This window comes from Phyllopteryx taeniolatus, chromosome 12, assembly GCF_024500385.1.
Source record: "Phyllopteryx taeniolatus isolate TA_2022b chromosome 12, UOR_Ptae_1.2, whole genome shotgun sequence".
NCBI lineage: Eukaryota > Metazoa > Chordata > Actinopteri > Syngnathiformes > Syngnathidae > Phyllopteryx > Phyllopteryx taeniolatus.
Window position 1 is genome coordinate 13,094,043 of NC_084513.1, and position 26,687 is coordinate 13,120,729.

General features: G+C 40.3%; 1 protein-coding gene across 3 annotated transcripts; it reads left to right on the forward strand.

Annotated features, from left to right (window-relative positions):
- The first annotated feature begins 1,203 nt into the window (after positions 1-1,203).
- Positions 1,204-26,006, forward strand: itga6a (integrin, alpha 6a). 3 transcript variants are annotated; one of them, XM_061792685.1, is made up of 26 exons: positions 1,204-1,467; positions 9,990-10,114; positions 10,396-10,475; positions 10,922-11,183; positions 11,254-11,385; positions 13,779-13,992; positions 14,394-14,587; positions 14,665-14,759; positions 15,160-15,287; positions 15,590-15,679; positions 15,753-15,814; positions 15,904-16,073; positions 16,788-16,931; positions 16,993-17,108; positions 17,804-17,966; positions 18,703-18,789; positions 18,881-18,960; positions 19,072-19,146; positions 19,228-19,330; positions 19,997-20,167; positions 20,249-20,338; positions 20,437-20,544; positions 21,329-21,427; positions 21,510-21,635; positions 23,539-23,663; positions 25,043-25,179. In XM_061792685.1, the coding sequence occupies exons 1-25, from the start codon at positions 1,298-1,300 to the stop codon at positions 23,644-23,646; spliced, it is 3,192 nt and encodes a 1,063-aa protein (XP_061648669.1). In that variant the 5' UTR covers positions 1,204-1,297; the 3' UTR covers positions 23,647-23,663; positions 25,043-25,179. The 3 variants fall into 3 exon arrangements, with proteins under 3 accessions (XP_061648669.1, XP_061648667.1, XP_061648668.1); XM_061792683.1 differs by lacking the exon at positions 23,539-23,663 and having other exon boundaries at positions 25,043-26,006; XM_061792684.1 differs by lacking the exon at positions 23,539-23,663 and having other exon boundaries at positions 20,252-20,338; positions 25,043-26,006.
- The last annotated feature ends 681 nt before the right edge of the window (positions 26,007-26,687 follow it).

Consider the following 26,687-nt stretch of genomic DNA (forward strand, 5'->3'; position numbering starts at 1 on the left):
TTAATTTCTAAAAATTTATTTTTGGATTACAGTACTTACATGTTTAAAAAAATATATTTTAAGGAAATAACATGCTGTAATAAATATAGAAATATAACAGATTTTTTTTTAGATTTCTTTTTTTTCAAAATAACATTCTCTCTCCCCCCAGGAATTTTGTAGGATTCTGTAAAAAAAAAAAAAAAACTAAAAATAAAAAAAATAAAATAAAAAAAAAAGTTTCTTAAGTTGCTTAAAAAGCTGTTTATACAATATGACACATAGGCTATCTCTTAGGAATTTAATTTATTTAAAAAAAGAGCTGTAATTAATACAAAAAGGACTTATTTGTAAAATGTCCATCCATCCATTTTCTGAGCCGCTTCTCCTCACTAGGGTCGCGGGGGTGCTGGAGCCTATCCCAGCTGTCATCGGGCAGGAGGCGGGGTACACCCTGAACTGGTTGCCAACCAATCGCAGGGCACATAGGAACAAACAACCATTCGCACTCACAGTCATGCCTATGGGCAATTTAGAGTCTCCAATTCATGCATGTTTTTGGGATGTGGGAGGAAACCGGAGTGCCCGGAGAAAACCCACGCAGGCACGGGGAGAACATGCAAACTCCACACAGGCGGGGACGGGGATTGAACCCCGCACCTCAGAACTGTGAGGCTGACGCTCTAACCAGTCGTCCACCGTGCCGCCATTTGTAAAATGTATTTTATTTAAATCAATTTTATGAGAATAACTGCTCGCTCACATTAATTTAATATCATTATGTACAGAAAGAAAGAACAATAGAACCTTTCTTTCGGTCTGTCTAACGATCGTTTAAAACTGTCTCTTCATATTCTGTTGTAACACCATTTTAATAGTAACAGTGTCTTCTGCATTTTGTAGAAAAAAATTGCTTGAATTAATTTTAAAAGACTTACTTTTGGATTACAGCACTTAGATTTTTTTTAATTGATTCAATGGTAACGTGGTAACAAGTGCCGTTACAACTAAATTTTCAGCTTTAAAAAAAAAGATTCTGTACAAAAAGAGCATTTAGAAAAACTGCTTCTATTTTATGGAGCGTACACTGTTAAAAGTGGTGTAATAACTCGAAAACGGGCTTATTTGTAAACTGTATTTGAACTCACTTGGATCAATTGAGTATGACGTTATAGTTGTTGTACTATTGTTGACCAAAGAGGGCACTGTGGATCAAGATCTCCCTGGACTATCAGTCACAGTGCCTCAGTGGCGGTTGAGCTGAGCGCACTGAAGGGATTGAGTTTCTGCAACTTTGCCCCCCAAAACACGCACCGGGATGCTGCAGCCAGGGGGATTTTGTGCGGCACTTTTATACCTTTTCAACGCAACTCTATTGCTGGCCTTCAACCTGGACACCAACTATGTGATCAGGAAAGACGGAGAACCCGGCAGTCTGTTCGGATTCTCTCTGGCCATGCACCGGCAGCTCAACCCGGACAAACGAATGTAAGTCTCCTTGCAACCTCAATGGAATCTACTCCGGAGGAAATGCCTTAAAAAAACATGCACATCTGCAAACATGATCATTCTCACTTTTCCTCTTTACGTCACAACATTGTAACAGTATACGTTTCATTTTAAAACAACGATTCAAGTTATTGTTGTAGCCTAAAAAGCACTTTCTATTGTGGTTTTTTTTTTTTTTTTTTTTTCCTTTTCAAGACTATGCCAATGTGATGTATTGCATGTGAACTGAGAAGCATGCAGGCTGAAGACAAGTGAACAAACAATGGTGACAAGTGTCATGCAAATGTGCTGTAAAGTCAAGCCGGGCGATGAGCTCTTAACTTCCACATTTGAAATGTGCTTGTTTGTCATTGTTTAATTGAAACCAAGTGCTCCCTTGTTGCAGTTCTCTCTAAGATAGTGACAATCCGTGTCATGGCATTTGGTATCTGGGCCTTCAGTGGGGACTAATTGCCCGACTTAATCCATCTCGTAATTCCACCACGATCACGTTGCAATTACACAGAGCAACAATACTATACCAAACAGCATGCAACTGTTCCATGTACGTCGTCTGCGGCAATTCAGAATTAATATTGAACAACCTGGCAAAAACATTCTAAAAATTAATCAAATACAGTTGCGCCTTGAGATACGAGTTCTTCAAGATAAGAGCTGTCACGTCGCCGATTTATTTTTTTGGGCCTTGAGATACGAACAAAAATTTCAGTTATGAGTCTGCTTTGGACCCCTACCGCTAGATGGCGGCAGCATCCATCCATCCATTTTCCAAACCGCTTATTCTCAGTAGGGTCGCGGGCGTGCTGGAGCCAATCCCAGCTGACTCTGGGCGAGAGGAGGTGTACACCCTGAACTGGTCGCTAGCCAATTGCAGGGCACATATAAACAAACACCCATTTGCACTCACAGTCACACGTAGTTGCCTACGGGCAATTTAGGGTCTTCAATCAACCTACAATGCATGTTTTAGGGGTGTGGGAGGAAACCGCAGTACCCACAGAAAACCCACGCAGGCACGGGGAGAACATGCAAACTCCACACAGGTGAGGCCTGATTTGAACCGAGGTCCTCAGAACTGTGACGCAGATGTGCTAACCAGTCGCCGCTGTGCCGCCATCAAACTTTACAAAATTGGGCCACTCAAAGAATAAGGAGAAGGCTCCCTCGTTGCAGTTCCCCCCCCCCCCCTCCCAAGAACCCTCTAAACCAAGCCTGAGCCAGCAGAAATAAGGGTGTGCAAATTCTGCCTAACCTGATTTGAGGGGCTATTCTCATTTCCTCACCTTGCTCCAGCAGAACCTTGAGGGTTCCTGCCGGAGTGCCGTTAAAACGAGAAGGCACAGAGAGGGTCGGCGTGTCGAAGCCTGCGTCCGGCGTGAGGCTGCACGCATGCTGACCCTGCAGCAGCGTGAGCGGAGGCGGCTGGGATGACAATCCCTGATAACGACATTCACTCAGATTTCACAGAGATTACAACCTGTGGAATTTTATCTCCGCGGCTGTTTTGACTGCGGTGGGCATGTACAGCTGACACAGGGTTTCTATACAAGCCGTGCACGTTTATTATTATTATTTTTTTTCATATATAGCTTTTTGTAACATGCGTTGTGTTATTGGCTGGACTTTTATTGAGCAAGGAACCATTTTTGATAAGCTCACTATAAATGAGATTTCCAATCAGAGATGAAAGGTAATTACAGCAATGACACTCATATTTTCAATATTCTCAAATTTATTAGATAAAGATCAAACATAAAACAACAAATGATAAATCAATAAATAAAATGGTCTTAATTAATTGAAATATACGCATTTTCAAAACCAACTCCTGCAGCGCCTCCTCTGTGCCTTAGATCAAACTGTCGTAGTCCTTATGTTGGCCGTCTGTCACCTAATGAAAGAAAAGGTAACATTACACTGTGATATCATTATTATAAATAGCTTTCTGATGATTAAAATAATTGAAGTAAAAGATAAAAACATTGAAGAATTGTAGGGCAAGTCACAAAAATTGCCAAATTAAGCTGAAATGGAAATGGTCACAATAAAGCAGTAGAATCATGTGACTTCTGAGTTACTCATCAAAGAAAGCTTGACATAATAATGAAGGTTAATAAAATATGGTGAAAGCATAGTTTATATTCTTTAGTAAGGGTTACAATTTTTGTATTTCAGTGAGTGCCCTATAACTGGTTAAAGCCTATTTACTGTGAAAGTAATTTAGATTATCACAGGTTGAGAGTCTAAAGTTGAATGTTTAAATAAATATGTAAAGCAGGGCTATAAGTTGACTAGTGGTTACATACAGTTATGCACAAATAGACAAGCGCTACAAACGCATTTGTCAACTGACCAAATGCATCACCAGAAGCTAAAGAAGCAGAGCTAATTAATGAAATGCATTAGTTGCGCTCAAGTAAACATTGTGTATCAATTTAGAAAGTGGCAAACAGTGGAGAGGTGAGTAAGGGTGTCCTGCGTGGGCCGCTGTTATATAGAGCAGTATTTCAGAACCTTTATTGAGCCAAGGCACCCATTTTGCATTAGAATAAGTGCTATAGATAATATAGATGGATGGATTACTCAACAAACACAGAGATACAGAGTTAATGGCATATTTCCGCCCAGAGGAGTTCACTTTAGATGACTAAAAATGAGTGTTGAACTTTTCACTGTTGCTTCCATGATGTCAGCGTGGTGCTTCACAGCTGGAAGTGGTCAGCTGTTCATTAGCTGGGTCTGCGCTCAATGAGCTTTCACTTGACTTGTCAGGCTAATTAGCCTCCGAGTCACATGAGCAGCGGTGGGATGAAATCATGGTAAAGAGCGGATGTGCACTCTGTACTTGTTTCTTCACAGCAATAGAATTTTGTTTAGTTTCGTGTCAAAGCAGGTGAAAAATGATAAGCAAGCACGCAACTCATAATGACGCAAACAATTATGCAATCGATGCATTAGATAACATTTGCACTCCATGTTATTTTACAGAGGTTTACATCTCACAGCCTCTTGTTATGACTTTCTATGATGCATTAATCAGGATGATAGTCCAAATTCTAGCATTCTGGTGTCAACTTCTCAGGATTCACATGCAGTTCCAGTTCTACAAGAACTGCAACTCCTAATAAAGCCATTTATTGAGCACATTTGGTAACTTAAAACTCATTCACTGCCATTGACGGCTTTTGAAGTCAAATATCAATGTTAACTGGGAAGGTTGGCAATGAATGAATTTAATTAAAAAAAAAACATACTATAATAATATGGCATTGTCATGAAATAAAATAATGAACATATTACAAATTCTGAAAATATCTGTCTGTTGGTCAGTACATCGGTCAGTACGTCCGTCTGTCAGTCCATTGGTCAGTACGCCCGTCCCTCAGTTGGTCTGTCTGTTACCGGTCAGTCTGTTGGTCACGTCGTCCATCTGTCCTTCAGTCCATCCGTCCGTCCATTGATCAGTCCGTCGGTCAATCGGTCCATCCGTTGCCCCATTGATCTGTACGCCTGTCCGTCGGTCCGTCGATTGTTCAGTTGGTCGATCAGTCTGTCTATCAGTCAGTTGCTCGGTCTATCCGTCCATCTGTCTATCTGTCCGTCGGTCGGTCGATCTGTGTAAAAATGTGTATTTTTAACACAAATTATGAGAATTTGTTGTTTTTACTTTTTTTACAATCCAAAATTTAGGATGGGAATCTAAAATGGTGCCTCCATTTTTTATTGTTAAGCGTAAAAATGCTGCAAGATAATTATTTGGTCACTGATGGTCATCGGCGGGACTTCGGTGCAGGCAGCGTGGGTACAGTTCCCATTCAGTGTAAATGTGAATTGTTGACTGTCTGTATCTGTGTCCTGCTATTGACTGGCAACCAGTCCAGGGTGTCGTCTGTCTTTTGCCTGAAGTCATCTGGGATAAATAGTAAAGAAAATGGGTGGATGGATAAATAAATGGATAATCGTATTGATGAAGTAGAGACACAATTTCTTTTGATAGTGCTCCTCTCTTTTGCTTCTCTCTATACTATTTTGGACGAATAGATCCAGGTTGAATTTTGACAAAAGATACAGTTAGCGTAAACTGAGAAAAGATGCTAAATTGACTGCACATGCATGCATGCCCATCTGTTCATGTGTAACCTAATAGATTAAACACGAGTGAATCATCATCAGTCAAGACATTCCAGTCTGACTGTTTTGCTTTAACTTTGTGTCATTTCAAAAGGGGGCATGAACACAATTAATTACAGAGGTACAAAGGTACAAAAATTTATTTTGAATATTTGAATGCTTTGAATAAGTGTTGACTTAAAGACGTAAACTTTAATTACCCTATGGCAGGTCAGTTTGTGTGCATCATCGTTTGTGTGAATCAGTAAGAGCAGATACGCTACGTGCACAGCTGTGGCACTACTGCAGCACGTGTTAACAAAGAGCGGCGGGATCATTGTTTGCACCCAATGTGTGTTCCGCTCGCACTTACACCGCAGTGACAGACAGACATGTGGCATGATGGGACTTCCTTTTGGCTCAGTGGTGTGTGTGCAGTGCACTTGTTGTCATGAGATGAACAGCTTTGCTCCATTTAACAGCTCTGGCCACACATTATCTTTGCCAAAGAGTACCACAGGCCCATCCATCCATCCATTTTCTGAGCCGCTTCTCCTCACTAGGGTCGCGGGCGTGCTGGAGCCTATCCCAGCTGTCATCGGGCAGGAGGCGGGGTACACCCTGAACTGGTTGCCAGCCAATCGCAGGGCACATAGGAACAAACAACCATTCGCACTCACAGTCATGCCTACGGGCAATTTAGAGTCTCCAATTCATGCATGTTTTTGGGATGTGGGAGGAAACCGGAGTGCCCGGAGAAAACCCACGCAGGCACGGGGAGAACATGCAAACTCCACACAGGCGGGGCCGGGGATTGAACCCGGGTCCTCAGAACTGTGAGGCTGACGCTCTAACCAGTCGTCCACCGTGCCGCCAGTACCACAGGCCATCATAATTTATTTTTTTGCAATGCACACCAGATGAAAATGAAGCCTTAAAGGAAAAAAAAGATTCTACCTCCTTATGTGGTGGAGGGGAATGTGTCAAATCTTGAAATTAGACGATTACCAAGGGATTTTAGAGTTGAAATGTGCAACCCGGTGTAAGACATTTAGGTTTGGGAATAAGATCATAGGTTCCTCCGGACAATACAGACCATAACAATGCATACTAAGCGCACAAAAATGGTTGCGAAGGAACAAAGTTTTTAACTGGCCAGTTGACTCCCATAGAAAATCCTTGGAAAAATCAAAAAATTTGTCTTGAAAGCATTCCAGAAGAACATATTTCAGGTAAATAATGAAACGTTTGGTATATTTAAATTTCTTTTGAAAGATACAGTATATATGTTATACAAAAAAGCCAATAATGGTCGCTAATAACTGTAGGTTAATTCTTTCTGCTACACCTGCACAATCTAATGAGATCCAATATAATATTAGCAACAGCTCTCATTATGATGCAGTACAGGTGTACACCATCAAACATAAACATATTGTTAAATTTTTTCTAAATTCTGTTTTATTGTTTATATATATATATATATATATATATATATATTATTAGGCTCATTATAATCCTTCATGGTGAAAACTCACACTCTGCTGTATGTTTTTTCTTTGCAAAGGGAGATTTTAGTATACCTAAAGTTTTGACTAGTGAGTGTCTATCATTATGTCAACATTTGCTGTTACATGACAAAAAGAGACATGCTTTCATTTAGGAGAGAAAACCGCTGCTTCACAAGTCAACCAGATGGTCATGTTGCGTGTAAATGTCAATATTAACCCTCAGTTACTTGCTAAATTCTACAACTTTTCCCAGGAGCGCTGCCGTTAAGTTTCTTGACAATTGTAACATACTGATGTGCTTTTCTTCATCTTGTATTGCTAGTGTGGGCCCCATGATTTGTAATACGGGGCCCTATCATCTTTTTAATATTAAGTAAATGTGTTTTTAGGGCTCCCGTCACTTATGCGTCAATACAATTCTCCTTGCAGTACGACAACACGTGGGCGGCTGAAGTGCTGCAATACAGCTACTGAAATGTCAACATAAAGGCAACTTTGTAAAAGCTCCTGTTTGTATTTGCATGTCACGAGTGGTCTTTTGTTTGGGCGCAGGCTTTGCAGTTTGCTCTCAGGTCAGACCTCCCCAGGAGGCGCATCCTTGTTGGACAAATGATGAGCCACAGAGCTGGTCTGGAAGATCAATCGAAGAGCCTGCGAGGGGAAAGTTAAAAAGATAGACAGGATTTCCCTTCTGTCCCTTAAGGAAATTGCTGTAGTTATGGGCAGTGCCCAAATTATACAGCAGCTTCCAAACGCCATTGCGCGTCTAGACTTCTTGTTTAGAATCACTGTGGTATACAGATACACGCTGCTTTCTTAAATCTCTGTTACCTTGACAAAGTTCTCCGATAGTGTTCCACTACTATATCGCAGTTAATTTTTTGTGCCCCCGCTATATCAAATATTTTTAATACTATGGTACTTATGGACATTTCAGACATACAAACAGTTCCATGTTAGTTAATTTTAAAAAATACTTCCACAAGTCCGAATTTAGAGTTACGCGCCTTCAGTGTAGTACCACATTGTGCTGCAAATGCAGGCAGCACTAAGGAGATGCAGCGTAATTAAGACAAAGAAGAAGAGGCACAGAAGGTCACCTACGAAGGTGCAGGAATAGTCGCTGTTCCCACACAGCAGGCAGAACAATTGTAATATGCTGTTTGTATGTGTTGCTTCCCTATGTGGGTTAGAGGTCTCATATTTTCAAAAAACACCATGGTTTTGTCATGCGAGTGTTCAGAAAAGGTCCCTCTGACAGCTACTTCTGTTTGACCCAGTTTTGTATCCGCTTTGTCCATATTTGACTTAGACCGCCCCTTTCCTCTGATTGGTTGCCTCCGTCAAGAAGACCCACTTGTGAGAGCACACGTTTGTTATGTTGACCGCGCTGGCTCGAGAGCGGAGTGGTAGGCGGAGATCTTCGCTAGTGACGTAGATAAGCTCGAGAACTTCGAATGACCTGATTTCAGGCTTCTCGACAGAAAAACGTCTAGAACTCAGGAATGCGTGGACAATTTTAATTTATATTTCACATGTTTACTGAGGCACCATAGAGACAATATTATATCCCAAACACTAGAAAACGTTGGTTTGGTAAGATATGGCATCTTTAAAGAAGCAGTTGTTTGATTTATCGTATCATCTCTTTTAATTTCCCTTCTATTGTGTTTCGTATTATAATTTGGCATTAAGCTAGCAGTCTTGGTTTAGTTGAACAGATTGGTATTTAAATATATATTTTATTCTCTTATGTTTTATGTCAGTTTTACGATAAACTACAATTGGGGGTGAGAAATGAACAATTTAAAGCAAGCTTGCTTTGCCTCTTGTTACTCTGATTTGGAATACAGTACTATTGGTTTATAATCTGCAGCCATTTTCTCTCAGTGTTATTATAGAATCGCTGTAATACTGTATGTAACTTTCAAGCGAGTGAGAACAGGCGCCAAGGAATACTTTAAAAAGTGTCGTTTAATCAGTTGAAATGTTTTTAAAACTTGGGTTATGTGTTTTGCATAGGAAGTGGTGTGTAGACGTTTTGCTATATAATCTCCTCGTGACGTTATTTGGTGAAGTGTATTTATTTATAAAAATCAAGGCCAGAAAGGATTTTTATTTTTTTAAGGACTACTCACAGTCAAATAATAACATTCACAGACAAAACAAATACAAGCTTATCTGCCATGTTTTTGGCTTATGTTTGACTGTAACACACTCGGGTCAAACCTTGTAAGCTCGGAGTGGAGTGTTTCTGTGTTTCCCCATTCAGTTTGTTCTAGTTTTGCTCTTTTGGGAGTTTTGTAAAGAGTGATTATGATACTAGGTGGGTTTACTGACATGCCGCAAACATTTTTAATATAGCAGTCTATATATACCCATCGGTGTTATGCATTAACGCTGATAATTCTGCTTATAGGTCAAATCAATGGTGGAAAAATATTTGAAATCTTTTTTTACATCACAAAAACCTGGCATTTGAACAGGGGTGTTTAGACTTTTTATACCCACTGTTTGTCATTATGTGTGTGAAGCTTGTAAAGAGGAAAGGAGCAAATAACATGTAGTTGTGCTGATTGTGCCTTAACTGGGGCACACTGCGACTAGCCCACATTCTCCACAAGACGTGCTGACCGGAAAACAAAAGACTTGGCAGAACAGTTTTGTTATTGAACGAGCCCGAAATCTGACGATATACTGATAAGACTCCTGTTAACCCTTTCATTTAACTGAGCTTCTGGTGCACTCACCGATTAAATGCATGATTTCCATGTTCGTCAAATCATGTTGATGCGTGATGGCCGCGAACAAGGCTGCTTTTAATTAGAGCACAACATGATTTGAACTGACATATTTTATTTGTAGGTTTTTTTTTTTCAGGTTGTTGATTGGTGCCCCCCGAGCCAGAGCTCTGGGGAAACAAAATGCCAAAATCACTGGGGGACTTTATAAATGTGACATCAACTACTCTCCTGATTGTGAGCGCATTTTATTTGACAGTGAAGGTAAGAATTGACCTTGTCTTTATCCAATAAAAGCATGCATGATAAAGAAAAAGCCAGTCTGTATCCTGGACTAGTTGCCCGTAAACTACAGTGTGAGTCAGAATTTAGCTCTGAGTGTGACCTGGATATAAATCAGCTCAGTGAACCGCGACACTACTATTGGCTCATTTACCCAATGTTGTCTGTATAACGCAGTGATGACCTCTTTATTGTGTTGATTTGAGTTTCTAATGTGTTTCCTTGTTCATGCCATTGCTTTGTCTTTGTCTAAACTTTGAAAGAGGATATCCGAGTTGAGAACAAGGAGAACCAGTGGATGGGGGTGACGGTACAGAGTCAAGGACCAGGGGGAAAAATTCTGGTAGGTAACCATCCATCCGTCCCTTTTCTATATTCCTTGTCCTTATTTGGATCCTCACTGGACGGTATTCCAGCTGCTTTTGGACGAGAAGTGGGGCAAACTGTGGAATGGTTGTCAGCCAATCGTAGGACACATTTAGAAAAACAACCATTCACAATCACATTCACATTCACACCTTTAGCGCCTGAATGAACCTAACAAGCATGTTTTGGGGATGTACAAGTCGTTCCCAGAAAAAAATCAACTCAAGCACAAGGAGAACTGAAAACTCCACACAGGAAGATTCGAACCCCAAAGCTCAGAAATCTGAAGCACACGTTAACCTCTACTGCACCTTGCTTCGCATAACAATAATTACATCATAATAATAAACATACTGTTAAATCAGTGGACCTGACTGAAAAGGCAAACATCTTGTAGCGTATTGATGTGTATTTTCACTTCAGACGTGCGCTCATCGCTACCAGAGGCGCTTGTTTGTCAACACGCCACAGGAGGCCCGTGACATCACAGGCCGCTGCTACGTCCTGAGCCAAGACCTGACCATCGACGAGTCGTCCGACGAGGACGGCGGCAACTGGAACTTCTGCGAGGGCAGGGCCAGAGGTCATGAGATGTTCGGGTCGTGTCAGCAGGGTCTGGCCGCCACCTTCACCAAGGACTACCATTACCTGGTCTTTGGAGCGCCCGGAGCGTACAACTGGAAAGGTCTCGGCACATTCAAAACACAATCGGTCACTCCGTTGGGCGTGTGACTGATTCACTTTGCTCCCGCCAGGCATCGTACGCGTGGAGCAAAAAAACAACACCCTGTTGGAGATGGGCGTGTATGACGACGGCCCTTACGAAGTTGGCGATGAGCACATCTTGAACCCTGAGCTTGTACCCGTCCCTGCCAACAGCTACCTCGGTGAGCCACTTGTTCTTTTTTTTTTTGCTTTGACTTGCGAGCAAAAATGTGAAACATGAGCGCTCTATGGTGGTGAACTCAACTCAACTAATTTCAAAACAAGAATCAGTTTGGCAAATAATGAACGATGCGACTCTCAGTTGAACTTTACTGTCAAACTAGAAAAAAAGAAAGAAAATTATACATGTATTTAAAACAACCACATCATTTTGCCTTAAACTCCACTAGCTTAATGCTAACACATAATTGGAAACACCATAGACAGGCTAACAAATAGCATATATGTAGGGCTGTTATAGCGCTTTAAGCAATGGCTATTTGACCGTGCATCAACACATGGAGACAGACAATATAACACCCACAAGCATATATTCTTCATCCTCTGCAAAAAAAAATTACTACAGCTTACTGAGTCACTCGCAGTAGTTTTTGCCTGCACGACTGTATAATATTGCCCCCCGGTGACCTAATCACACACACCAGAAGAAGTTGCAATTACTTAATAATCCACAATCTGTTTAATTCTTCACATTCTATTTAATTATGTCATGACTATATATTTTTACAAATTACAATATCAGAGAGTGCTAGTTTCTTACTTACTTACTTTTAAGAATAAATGGCTTACAGAAATCACCTGCTTTTGAAAAAAAAAATCTCTTCTCCAACATACAAAGAACTTTGTCTCTCAGCCGAGAAGTATCACTTCAACATACTTCCTTGATACAAATTACTAGTTTCCTATTAAGTCAGGACTTTAGCGCCATCTTGTGGTATCTTAGAGCATCATAGAAAGAGCACAAAAAACACAAATAGGTGAATTTGTGAACAGCAAACCGTGACTAGTTGTGGGTTCACTGTACAACAAATAACAAACATGAATGCTGTGAGCTCATTAGAAAGGACTAGTAACATGAAAGCTAAGTGTGACAGAAATACGCTTTGTACAGCAGTTGTGTGCAGTATCATCAATGTCTACGTTGCAACAATTGCAGTAGTCAAGTAAGCCATCTGTGGACCAATTAGCTCCATCTGTGCCCGTGTCTTTTGGGTTTTTTTTTGCCCTGAAACCACTGACATCTGCTGTGGAAAATGATACAAGAAATGGCATGTTAAAATATATGATGATATTGAATAAATGCAGTGGCATTTTGTGAAAACTTATCCTCTCTTTTCTAACCAGTAACAAAATTAAAATTGTCTGCTTTAAATGCTTTCAATTTAAACCACAGCAGTGCTGACAGATAAAAGGTTTAGGAATGTGAACTATGTATACAGTATGCTAGAATATTTTGAACAACAAAATTTATTTCAGCAGTATCTATTCAAAAAGTGAAACTCGTTGAATTATATAGATTCAGTACACACAGTTGCTTATAGTTTACAGCTAACAAAAACATACAATTCACCATCTCCAAAATTTTTAATATTATATAAAAAATAATCCCAATTATTTTTAGAGTAGAAATTAGTCTGGAATAGTTCAATTAATCTGTAGAACATGAGTTTTTTTTAAAAAAAATTTAATTGAACTAAAACTGAAATAAAGTAGGAACGGTGGCCGACTGGTTAGAGCGTCAGCCTCACAGTTCTGAGGACCGGGGTTCAATCCCCGGCCCCGCCTGTGTGGAGTTTGCATGTTCTCCCCGTGCCTGCGTGGGTTTTCTCCGGGCACTCCGGTTTCCTCCCACATCCCAAAAACATGCATTAATTGGAGACTCTAAATTGCCCGTAGGCGTGACTGTGAGTACGAATGGTTGTTTGTTTCTATGTGCCCTGCGATTGGCTGGCAACCAGTTCAGGGTGTACCCCGCCTCCTGCCCGATGACAGCTGGGATAGGCTCCAGCACGCCCGCGACCCTGGTGAGGAGAAGCGGCTCAGAAAATGGATGGATGGATGGGCCTGTGGTACTCTTTGGCAAAGATAATGTGTGGCCAGAGCTGTTAAATGGAGCAAAGCTGTTCATCTCATGACAACAAGTGCACTGCACACACACCACTGAGCCAAAAGGAAGTCCCATCATGCCACATGTCTGTCTGTCACTGCGGTGTAAGTGCGAGCGGAAGATACATTGGGTGCAAACAATAGAGTACGAATGGTTGTTTGTTTGTATGTGCCCTGCGCTTGGCTGGCAACCAGTTCAGGGTGTAGCCCGCCTCCTGCCCGATGATAGCTGGGATAGGCTCCAGCACGCCTGCGACCTTGGTGAGGAGAAGCGGCTCAGAAAATGGATGGATGGATGGATGAAATAAAGTAACTTGTCTACAATAATATAATTTATTGAGAATTTTTTTGAAAAAGAGGCACCTGTACAGAGGTGATCTGATCGCCCTGCGAGTCGCAATTGGCAGCAATACATTCTTTCAACATCTTGGAGTCCTTCTGCATTTAGGATTCTCCTTAGACTCGGGTCACAGCATCGCCAGGAGGCGGGGCCTAACTGTGGTGGCTGGAGCGCCCAGAGCCAATCACAGCGGAGCTGTGCTGCTGCTGAGGAAAGAGAACCAAGGCTCGGCCCGACTTGCTGTGGAACACACGCTGTACGGACCCGGGCTGGCATCCTCGTTTGGATACGACGTCGCCGTAGCTGACCTGAATGGAGATGGGTGCGTCGCATTTTCACATTAATCCGCCAGTTCCAATAGATTATTTCATCAAAAACTGTAGTTGCACAGAGAAGATCGCACAGAGTCCACCTGCTGGTGGACTAGCCACTTCTAAATGGACAGACTGGGAACCAAACATCCGTTATCGTTTCCACCACGTCTATATTTGAATCAACTTAAAAGTTGAAATGCAAAAACTCCCTTCGCTGCAATTTACCTCACGTAGAGCCGTAGAGAAGAGAGCAAAAATCATCAGTGAAGCCTCTGCCTTGGTCAAATGACGTCAAAGAGTTTACCATCGGAGGCTTTTGTCCCCCGGAAGTACGTACGCGTGACATCATCGTAACAGAAGTGTCATAAACAAAATCCCAAAATACTGACAACGCATTTGTTTGACACAGATGGCAGGACATAGTCGTGGGAGCGCCCCAGTTCTACATGAAGGACAAAGACGTTGGAGGGGCTGTTTACGTTTACATCAACCAGGCGGGACGATGGCGAGGCGTCGCTCCTGTCCGTCTCAACGGGACCAGGGACTCCATGTTTGGCCTGGCAGTGGAGAACATCGGCGACATCAATCAAGACTCTTATGGAGGTAATTCAGCTGATGCTTTTCTTGTTGCTTTTTAACTGCAATGCTGTTGCATTAACTGTGTTTCCGTCCTCAACCAGACATCGCCATCGGAGCGCCTTATGATGATGGCGGTGCTGGAAAGGTCTACATTTATCACGGCTCTGCACAGGGAATAAACACCCGCCCGGCTCAGGTTGATTTGATTCATAGATCACACATTAAAAATGACGGAATGGCCTTGAATATAAGTGTAGTATAGAATGCAAGTGAGTCCAACTAAGCAAATGCAGTAAAAGCAACAACAGTGAAGCGTCGTTTATCACGAGGAGGATACGTATGTTCCAGACCCATCCGTACAAAAAAAAACATTTTACAGCCCTGATTTGCATATTCAAGTTGATTCCTTACTTGAGTTTGTTGATAAAATTACATTGAAATAACTGATTTGAATATATCGCCATGGTCTCTTTTCCAGTACAACTCAGATATAACCTCCAAGCGCTGTGGATATTAACTTAGTGTTTATGTTTCATGCTGGAATTGCTGCAGGTTTCTATATTAAAATTGTTTGCCATTGTTGTATTTGATTCCAGATTATTAAAGGAAAAGATTACAACATCCGACTGTTTGGCTATTCTCTGGCTGGGAACATGGACTTGGACAGCAACTCTTATCCAGACCTTGCCGTGGGCTCGCTGTCAGACTCAGCACTCATTTACAGGTTTTTATATCACTGCGCATTTTACAGGATTCCCGTGAATATTAGTTGGGAGCATTTAGTTACTTAACTTCAGGCGTTTATTATTTTCCAAATAGATTTTACAAGACTTGTAATATTGTCAAGATTATTTTCCACCAATATATGTTGCTTAATTGAAATAATAGATTAAAATGAATTTTTCATCATGATAGATATATAATAATTAATTTTATGGCATTACAGTATTATAATTAGGTTGTATTTTGAAAACTTGCAATCCGTATTTATTCCTGCAATTTTATTTGACTGTTTTGTTTTTTCAGGGCAAGACCAGTCATTAGTATCCGCCAAGCCATCAAAATCTCCCCAAGGGAAATTGACCTGACAATAAAGAATTGTGGAAACAACATCTGGTAAATATTCATTCCATTTTCTTTCATAATTCTCTACAATGTAATTCAGCAGGAAGCTATTTTCTGTCTTTAGCTTCACTGTGGACGCTTGCTTCAACTACAAAGCAAACCCTGCATCTTACAACCCAAGAATAAGTATGTATATCATCTTTTTTTTTTTTTTAAATCATTTTCATCCCAGGCTTTTTCTGTCTCACATCTTGTTTTGCTCTCCTTTTCTGCAGCTATCAGCTATTCTGTGGAGGCGGACGGAGATCGCAGGAAACAAGGGTTGCTCTCCAGAGTCGTGTTCTTGAACAAATCCAACTCAGAAACAGAACACCAGTTTAATGGTACCGTGGACCTCCGAGGACAAAAGCAGGAAACGTGCATTAAGATAGAAGCCAAGTTAAAGGTGAAAAAAAAAACAGAGAAGAAAGGATCATAAAGCATCAACACCATGCATCTAGAATGTTCTGTACACAATCATGAACCCATGTTACATGAATGACTGTATTCCGTAGATGGATTTTTCAACACAAACAATCCACATTCACGTGATAGTATTCGGCTAGCATAGTAGCCGAAAGAATACGCTAGCACAAATTGACATGACCTCACACATGGGCAAACAAATGTGCATGCGTTTTTCAACATATAATGGAGGATAGGTTCCCCAAAATATCTGAATATGCGAATGCAGACCCACAAATATGCGGGGGGTTACTGTATACGTTCTCAAAAATATTGGGACACGCCTACTTAACTTAATCAGTTGTGGGTTGGGCTCTTAAATCTTAACCGTTGATCAAACTAAAACATTTTATGCTTCCGTCCTTGTGGGAACATTTTTGTGAAATTTCTCTTCCAGCATGCCTGTGTCCCAGTGCACTGAAAAGTGACCTTTGGCCTCACAAATGCACCTCTGGATGAATGGACAAACATTCCCACAAGCACACTCCAATGTCTTGTAGAACAGTGCGCGCTATTATTTCTGCATCTTCATATTTTCCTTCCTTATTCATCTCCTGTTGTGTAATGGACAGTGTGTCCCAAATCTTCATTTATAAAAGAAACGTAATTGAATGCTTTTTTTTGTTTGTTTGTTTGTTTGTTTGTTTTTGCATAGGACAACATTAAAGATAAGATGCGAAGCATTCCCGTGGAGGTGTCTGCACAAATAGTCGGTACGAAGCGACAAAAGGCAAAGAACTACCTCCCGCTGCTGATGCCCATCTTAGACTCTTCTCAGTCAAGCAAAGAAACTGTTGAGGTAAAACAACAATTCATTTTTTTATTACGGCTCACTGTTATCATTGTATTTGCTGTTGTAGGTCAATTTTGTGAAGGAAGGCTGCGGAAGTGATCATGTTTGTCGCAGTAACCTGATGATGGACTACAAATTGTTGTACAAGCAAAGCAATCAAGACATTTACTCGCCCTTGCCCATGTGAGTAACAGAAAGAACCTATTTCATATAAAATAAGATCAAATCAAATAATCCTTCCATAATCCCCAGAGGGGAAATTCAGGTGTTTCGACAGCACACAGATGATTGTTTGATAAATAAAAATAACAACAAAATAAAAATACATAGTAAGAAACTGCAATACATCCATTCAATTTCTGTAGTGCTTCGTTGGTATTCATCTTGTCAAATACAATGGAACCTCAATTTAACTGACTAATGGGGGGGGTTGTCCGTTAAAGCACTTTGTCCGTTAATTTGAAGCACTTTTTTCATGGCCTAAAAACACCCAGTACAGTGCACAATTATTGTAAATAAGTGTAAAAAAGTTGGAATCATTATATGGCAGTTGGGAGCGAGTGAATGATTCAGAAAATAACTTTAATTTAAGTAAACTAAACAGTGAGGCAGCATAGTGAACTAGTGGTTAGTATGTCTGCCTCATAGTTCTTTGGTCCGGGGTTTGCATCTCATTTCCGGACCGTATGTTCACCGTATGTGCTTGAAGTGGGTTTTCTCCCACATTGAGAAAACATGCATGTTATATTTTTTTGAAGACTAAATTGTCCTTTGTTGTGTATGTGAGCGCTTCCTGGGATGACCGGCCGGAAATGTTACACGTTCAACAGCCGTATGCATTCATCCCCAAATAAGTGCTTGTGTTTGCGCATCCGCAGCAGGAACAACGTGCCCGTGTTTCATCTGACTTACGAGAGGAAGGACTTGGCTCTGCGACTGACCGTCAACAACGCGAAGGCCGACGACGCCTACGAGGCCAAGCTGTCGGGCTCGTTCCCCGACACGCTCTCATACTCGGGCGTGCGCTCACATCGCGCCACGGTAAAGCCGAGGACCAAAGGCTATGTTTTTCTCAAACTTTCCACTTGAAATAGAAGTTGTATTACTTTAAAAGCAACACTACAATACGGAGCCCCTAACGTGACAGGAAAAAGAAAAAAAACAACAACTTTGTGTTGTTTCCTTGCAAAGTTTTGTGAGAACCCGCAAAAAACATTTCAACCATGTTGAACTTTATTGTCATTGTGCATGGTACATGTTTACATAAAATGAAATGCATGAGATGTTTATCTTTTACACATTTCACAGTTTAATTACAGCTCTGTATTAGATATGAAATACAAAAAATACAAAACACTGAGTGAAATTCTCTTAGAAATTAGAATCAATACTAACTAAAAACTTTGACAATTATAGAAAGATTTTGCTTCTTTTTACCTTTGTGATTTTCTTTAGTCGGAAGTCTTAATAATTATCAGAGAAACAATTATTTATATACTTAATTTTAAAAATGATTTTGTAAACGGCATTTTATACATTTAATTTCAAATTTGAATTCTCCCATTTTCCTTTATTATTATCATTTTGATTTTCTTCATAGGCTGGTTGAGAGAAGTCATGCCCATCTACTGCAATAAATAATGAGCCATGTCCAATTTGAAAAGCCACCCATGTTACCATATATACATAAAATAATACAAATAAAGCAATACATTGACAGATAAATGTGACTCAGATCCCATTTACTTTCCGAAAGTATTTTCTAATGTTCCCGTAGATGGACAAGCAGATCATTTGTGTGGCCAATCAAAACGGCTCCCAGGCCGACTGCGAGCTCGGCAACCCGTTTCAGGAGGGCTCCGAGGTACAAACGCAAGCGCGCCATTCTTATGGTGGCACTTTTGTAGCTTTTCATGGACAGTATTTGCATTTGAATGAATTCATTTTCCACTCAGGTTACATTTTACATCATCCTGAGCACTGTGGCGATGACTCTGGAGGCCACGGAGATTGACATTGATCTGCAGCTCCACACGTAAGAACTACAAAGGTCACTTGCTCACCACCAGCTCTGCTGTGTTGGGTTCTTGTTTTGAAAATTGTGATTATTTCCTGTCTGGACATTTCCCCCTTTCTTTCTGTTCAGAACCAGCGTACAAGATCTGGCCCGTGTGAGAGTCAAAGCCAAAGTGGTGATTGAGTTGCCATTGTCGGTTACTGGGTATGTCTGTGCCTGACGGCAGGAACATATACAGGACATGTGGTGAGAGAAGCTCACTATTGTCTTGCTTGAATCCATCAGGGAAGCCAACCCTCATCGTATTTCATACGGAGGAGTCGTGAGAGGAGAAAGCGCCATGGAAAGCGAAGACGAGATCGGCAGTTTGGTCAATTACACATTCAGAGTATGTTGTTATGACTCAAGTGCTCGCAAAGTCAATTATTTGGCTTACTAATTTTCAACAAATTGGGCGGTGGATGTGCTGATTTTGAAGGCTCTCCGATCCACTATGCTTCAGGCAGCTGGAGTTACACAACAAAATCAGCATTTTTTTTCAAGCTTTGTTTTGTTTGGTTCTGTACCCTGGTCAATCCCAGGGCACATATACACAAATATACTCACACAGATACAGATTCACACCTATTACAATTCAGAGTCATCAGTGAACCTAACTTGAATGTTTTTGATGTGCGGGAGGAAGCCGAAGTACTTGGGGAAAACCAATGCAAAAACACACGGGGAAACCCACGCAATCACGGGGAAAACGTGCGTCCCTTGTGCACGCAGTTGGGAAGGCAGCGTCAAGAAAAGGATAAACTGAGGAGGAAGGCAGGCTGTGTGGCAGAAAGGAGGATGTGAAACATTGGGAACAAGCCACAGCACCCGCTGCACACCATTTCCAGGCAGTGGAGCAGCTTCAGTGGCAGGCTGATTTTACGGCCGTGCTCCACTGACAGCCTTTGGAAATCCTTCCTTCCTCCCACATGCCATGCGGCATTTTTCATTCTGTCCTGAATGGGAAAAGTGAATATTATTCCTTCAGCTCTATTTCTTTTTCACCCCCTATCAGATTAACAACTTGTGGGCCTCTTCTGTCAAATCCTCACTACACATCCAGTGGCCCAAGTCCAACAAAAATGGTAAATGGCTTTTGTACCTGGTGAAGATGAAGGCTAAAGAAGGACCGCGCGACATCATTTGTACACCAGAGTCTGAGATCAACCCTCTCAAACACATCCAGGTACAATTGAATACAAAGACCTCTCACAGACAGAAAATTGATTGATTCCTTGCTGGGTGATAAGAGCCAATGTGCTTTCAGCAGAGTTCCGCATTCAGGACAAAGCGTGACATTGTACAGAAAAAGACAAGAGGCAAGACTTCTTCAGTCTCAGACAAAAATAAGATTTTGGTGAGCATTGTGCTGCATAAGACTCAAGCATGTAGCACGAGCTGTGCAATAAGATGTGGATATCTTTTTGGAGGTTTAAGACACTGTTTCCTCTGTAGGCGTGTGGGAAAGAATTGCAGTGTGCGGTGCTGAAGTGCCCCCTGCGTGGACTCGATGGGGCCACAGTGGAACTCAGAGCTCGACTGTGGAACTCAACCTTTCTGGAGGTGGCGTAGTATTTTTCATTATTAGTACTATTATTATCAGTGGAATCCAGAGGTGGCAAACGTACTCCCCCTCTCTTCTTAAGCAGAAGTAGAGATACTTGTGTAAAAAAGCAGAAGTAATGATTCAACTCCTGTACCTGGGTAAAGGTCAAAAAGTACAGACTGAAATATACTTAAGTACAAAAATAAGAAGAATAAATGAATTCTTACTTGACAATTATTATATCAATTGATAGCACAATTGAAAACAAATCTGCATAAAATAGTTTCCCTTCTTGTATTAAATTGCAAAAATGCTTGTACTAAGAAATGATAATACAAGAAATTCACTGTACATATTATGAAGACAATGCGACCTTTGATACTATTGTGAACTGGAAAACCAAAATACTAACTTAGCTCATGATAACAATGTGGACAAAAAACACCTTAGCTGTATGTTTTTTCTGGTATAATTTTTTTTTTTTAATGCCAGAAGCTGGCACTGTAGTTTATAGGCTGGCATAAGAAACAACACATTAGCCACGACTCATTGTTGTAGCCAAGAAAAATGATGTTACCTCTCTCTATTTACATCTTTGTTACTTGGTGTCGTCATCCGCAAAGATTACAAACTTTAACAAATCAATTTTGACAAGCTGTGTAGTAGAAAATACAGATATCTGTTCTCAAATGTAGGGAATAAAAGTAAAATGTGGTCTGAAAAATAGTTAAGTACAGTAATTGAGTATTTGCACTTAGTTACTTACCACACTCACGCTCATTTGGTTTTGTCTTGACACAGGATTACACTTCTCTTTCGTCCTTGGACATTATTGTGAGGGCTTCACTGGTGCTCCACACCCGGGCCACAAACACGATCCTGAGAACCCCTGACACCGAAGTAAGGCGCAAGTTGTCGGGTGGAATACGCTGTGGTGCTCTCCAATCCTGCCTTTCTCAGGCAACTGTGTGTGTTGTGGCAGGTGACCCTTACCGTGTTCCCAGAGAGTGCAGTGGCCCAGTATGGTGGCGTCCCCTGGTGGATCATCGTGGTGGCTGTTCTTGCAGGGATCTTGATTTTGGCTTTGTTGGTCTTTCTGTTGTGGAAGGTGAGTGGAAGGAATGTCAAAGTAGGAGAGGAGGAAAAATATGATGAAGTTGGGATTTTCTTGCTCAAAGGCTAATAGGAATGCACTTCCCAACGAAAAGCATGTATTGTCAATGTTTTTTAAAGTTGTTCTTCTTATCTGAAACACAAAGGGAAAAAAAATGGTGTTGTTTTTCTGATAAAAAAACAAAAAATGTTGAGAAATACGCTTTGCATTGGACAACGACCATAGTCATATACAGCTTTGATTTTGTTGAATAATAGTGGTACCTTGACTTATGAATGACCCAATTTACAAGTTTTTTCGAGCTGTCGCCTGGCTGATTTTTTGCTTTGACTTGCCAGCAAAAGTTTGCGATACTAGCGCAAGACAGTGGCAAGTGAACCTAACTCACTTCACAACACGCAGAATTTTGGCAGATAGTGAACAATTATTATTTTAAAAAAGGCCTTCAAGCTTTTTATCACCACGTGTATTTAAAACAATCACATACAGTAACTTTGCCTTAGGAAAGTCCACTAGCTTAGTGCTAACATACAATGCAAAATGCGTTACTTTGTCTGTTGTAAAACTCTTTTTCGTGTGTGCCTGTATATCTGTATTATACTGCTCCCAGTGGCCAAGGCGCGCACAACACAAAATTTAGTACACTTGCACGAAGTGGAGATCAAAACAGATTTAATCACTACACTAAGTGTTTTCCAGCCATTGTTGAGTCAAGGCACATACCTTGATAAAATGGACCCCGATATAACGGCTATCGGATAAAATGGACCGTTGAGACTGAACATTGTGTCCAAAAATATTTTCCATCTGTCACTTAAAATGCCATTGGCTAAGTCGTAAGTCGTAAGTGGTTGCTGGTGCTGTGGCGCAAAATAGGCAGAGAACAGGATTGACATAATTGCGGGTCACAGATATACAATATTATTAGATCAAATTCCGAAAGCCGTGCTTCCCGTGCCTACGTGGCGGCCATGTTGAATGTGGGGTATTGAAGTGGCAGCCATGTGACAATGGTTATATCTATTGTCTATTGTGCGTAGAGCAGAGAGAGCGCGGCATGGCTGCAGTGTTAACGCTGAGCAGTACAAACACAACAGACACATTTTGTTGTCTGGAACATGCTATTTTTGGTACAGCAACAGTTTTTTGGGGGGGGGCAAGCTGTTCACCTTTGGCAACACATTTGGAACTAGGAAGCACACTGATTCCTCGCGGCTCATGGAAGCGACCCGCCTTGAATCGCCTATGAGTACGTCAACAATGCCTACGTCAAGCATACCAGTGTGGTAAGTTGGGATAAATTATCAAACTTTTCAAATATTTTCAAGCTTTTTTAGTTATTTATAATAACCTTGTACTGTACTGTACTGTACTTGTACGACCCTAAGTGCTTCAACGTAACAGACAATCGGCTATATCGGACGACCCCTGGCCCCTATTAATCAGTTCTATCGAGGTTCCACTGTATTTTACATTAGAAAAGATCTCAACGCACACCATTGAACAAAAATGTCACAAAAAGTGGTTACACAGATTGATTGCTATCTAGTGGAAGAGCATTTAGTTGTTCTGCCTGTCAATAACCGTCACTGGCATAGATAGATGAACAAAGATACATGCAGTAAATGAATAATTATCAGACCATTGAAGTGAAATTGGGATCATTTATGTGGTACACTTGATGATCTGGTTGGAAATCACTGCACTACACCAAGCAGGGGTTAGGTTTTTCGTGTTCATGTGTACAGCGCACGTTCGGCCACGTCGCTCAGTGTGCGGCGGGCTTTAGATTGTTACTTTTCAGTCTTTTCTGAAAAATTCATTCCAGGTGACCGTTTTTCACTGATTTTGTTTGTGATTGTTGATTGATCACACTTGCTCCGCCCCCTCCCCTCAGTGTGGCTTCTTCAAGAGAGCATCCAAAGACCAGTACAACGCGGCCTATCACAAGGCTGAGATCCATGTTCAGCCCTCTGACAAAGACAAACTCTCTGCCGAGGCCTGATTTTATGCTCTGAACAGGTTTAAAAACAAGCAAAAAACAAATAGCATTGAGCATGTGCCGCGACTAATGAACTCACCTCAGCAGCTTTATGTACAGATGCAGAGCCGGCCCAAGGAACAAGACAATTAAGTACCTGCTTCGAGCCACGCGACCACTCGGGGGCACCAAAGAGCAATTACTCAACAGCTTGGAGTAGTACTTTTATTATTTTTTTTGGGGGGGGGGGAGAACAAAGTAGCACTGAAGACAGACAGATAAAATAAAAAAGTTAGAATTTTTCTTTTGGAAGGTAGTTTATATAGATATATTTTGTAAACTAAAGCGTTTGCACACTTTTACATAGTTTAAAGGCCTAATTATTGAACTTTATATATTTTTAAACCACTTTTGTCACCTTGTTTTTTCAGGTTCATTATTTAAGTTCAGTGGTGTTTCAAGACGAGCGACCAGACATGCGTGTTTTTCAAGATACAAGCTATCATTCGGCGGGGGGGGGGGGGGGGATTTTCGTTTTGACTTGCGAGCGAAATTTTGAGATACAAGTGCTGTATGGTGGCAGTGAACTCAACTCACTTCACAACAAGCAGCAGTTTGGAAGACACTGAAAAATTCTTCCAAAAAGGCTTCGAGCTTTTTAGTGCCAATCCCAGTTGAAGTTTACTGCCAAACTAAACATAAAACAAAGAGAATTACACATAGCGTATTTAAAAGAACCACATAACTTTGCCTTAAAGTCAGCTACCTTAATGCTAACACGTAATGGGAAATGCCATAGATGTGCTAACAAATAGCATCAGTGTCGAGTTGATATAACGCTTTAAGGGATGGATATTTGAACAACACTTGGACCGATAAAATAATAACACAGGCATACATTCTTTATCCTCTGCAAAGAACGGCTAACATTACTGCGGCTTACTGAAGAGCTGAGACCGTCTCCATGTACAGGATACTGTATTTCCTTGACATTTGATTATTTTATCTAATACTCTATTTTTGTACATTTGATGTTTTATATATATCAATGTAATTTAATTTGGTCTTGAACTTAATAGATCAATCATCATTATTATTGGTGGAGATACAGGGCCCCAAAAGCAAATTTTGCTCAAGGCTTGGGCCAGCTCTGCATGAATTTAACCTGACACATATTGCACACAATCAAAATACATTTCTATTGTGGAATATGTGTCACAAAATCATCATTGTTGTATAATTGTGTGCTCTGCAGGTGCTTTTGCTGACATCTTCTTGGCTTTTGGAAATGTACAATGAAATGCGGAAAGCATGCTTAACATTCTTTACGTTCTGTCTTTTTGCCCAGCCAGCACAACTATTGCATGTTTAGGTTGATCTTAGTTGTGATAATCATTTGTGAAATTTGTCTTCCATCCAGTGCGGCTTCTTCAAACGCTCCAAGCAAGAGGACGCGGTCCCTCAGTATCACGCCGTACGGATTCGAAAGGATTCTCCTGACTATGAAGACGGCAAAGTCAAACTGGATCCTTTTGAGAAGAAGCAGTGGATGACAACATGGGTTGACAATGAAAGTTACTCATAAGTTGTTGTTTTTTTTTTCAAGCTTTGCATCAGGGAAAACCTATTGTTCTTCAATTACACTTAATAGACACGTAACACCTGCGAAATCTAATGAAGAGCCAATTCAAGAGCTGTATTCTGCTTTAACAAAAACAATAACGTTGATCTATATTTGTAAAGGCAGAATTCTTGTTACATCTCTTTATATTTTATGGCAATAAAAGTGTCCAAGCCAGTAAAAGACAATGATCTGTGATGTCAAATATTTTGCTTCATGTGCATACCAGGACTTACGCCAGTCTTCTTTCACTGTATGTATAGATATTTTTGTTCATGTTTTTGTAACTTTTGTATATATTTCTGGACATTGTATATATTTATTTTTTTGATAAATCATGTATGATGGAGCCAAAGATGTTCAGTCTTTAGTTTTAGCTGGACTAACATCGATTTTAAAATGAACTGATCTGGTGTAGTGGTACTGTCTCATTGAAACCTTGCAGAAAAAAACAATACTATGCAAAGACGGCACAGTTGACTTTTTGTATGTATTGTATTTAAGGACTTTTGTATTTCTATTTTTAAATATCAATCAAACCCACAGGTGACAATGTGAACAGATGTTTTTGCTTGGTTTTTCTGTTGTTGTTTTTTAAAAATATTTCTAAGGTAGCATCATCACTGAACAAGTAATCTCTTTTATGAGAAATATAAAGGGACATAAAAAAATGTCCTGAATTAGATTATTCAGAATGTAAATTTTGATAGATGTACTGTTTAATTGTCAAATGGAATAATAAACAATGTTCTTAAAAAATGAACTTTGCTGCTATATTCTTTTCTACTTACCTAGTGATAACAATGACAGCATACAACTCTTAAAAGTATTCTCGAAGTTTGCTGGAAATACATAAAGTTACCCTGAATGACGTATCACTATTATAATTGTTAGTTATTCAAGTGACATTGAAGGATCCTTATCTGATTTGATGATTCATTCGTAGTCTCACAGACGTGTTTATGCCAATTTATTTACATACGTTTGTACTTAAGCTTTGCACGGCTTCGAGACACAACTCAATTTGGAGTATTAGGACAACTGAAGAAAAAACACCAATGAGGTCAATAAATTTGCAATCTTTGACATACTGTATCAGACTCCAATCTAAAAAAAAAAAATACTTTATTTATGGAAAATAATTTTGTATTTTAAATACACAATCTAATGAAACTGCTCTATATAGATTTTTTTTCTTTTTAAACACAGGGACTAGCAGTTAAAACTAAATCAAAAATCTTTTTTTTTTTTAATAAAGTTGCTACTATTAGAAACACATGGCGTTTATATGGTTCAAATAAAGAAAATTATTGTATAGAATTATTTTAATCAGGGCTGAAGTTTACTAGGGGCTTCAAACAAAAACATTGAAATAGTGATGAGTAACTATTTCATAGCAGTTTCCACAAAGGTGTCCAAAGGGTGGTCAATGTGAGTTGTTAAT

What these genes read in the sequence shown, in the direction of transcription:
- itga6a (XM_061792683.1), top strand. Translation starts at nt 1,298, where the DNA reads ATGCTGCAGCCAGGGGGATTTTGTGCGGCACTTTTATACCTTTTCAAC. An exon ending in TGGTCAATTACACATTCAGA is followed by an intron (nt 19,331 to 19,996) that starts GTATGTTGTTAT and finishes ACCCCCTATCAG; the next exon opens with ATTAACAACTTGTGGGCCTC. An exon ending in TGAGAACCCCTGACACCGAA is followed by an intron (nt 21,428 to 21,509) that starts GTAAGGCGCAAG and finishes GTGTTGTGGCAG; the next exon opens with GTGACCCTTACCGTGTTCCC.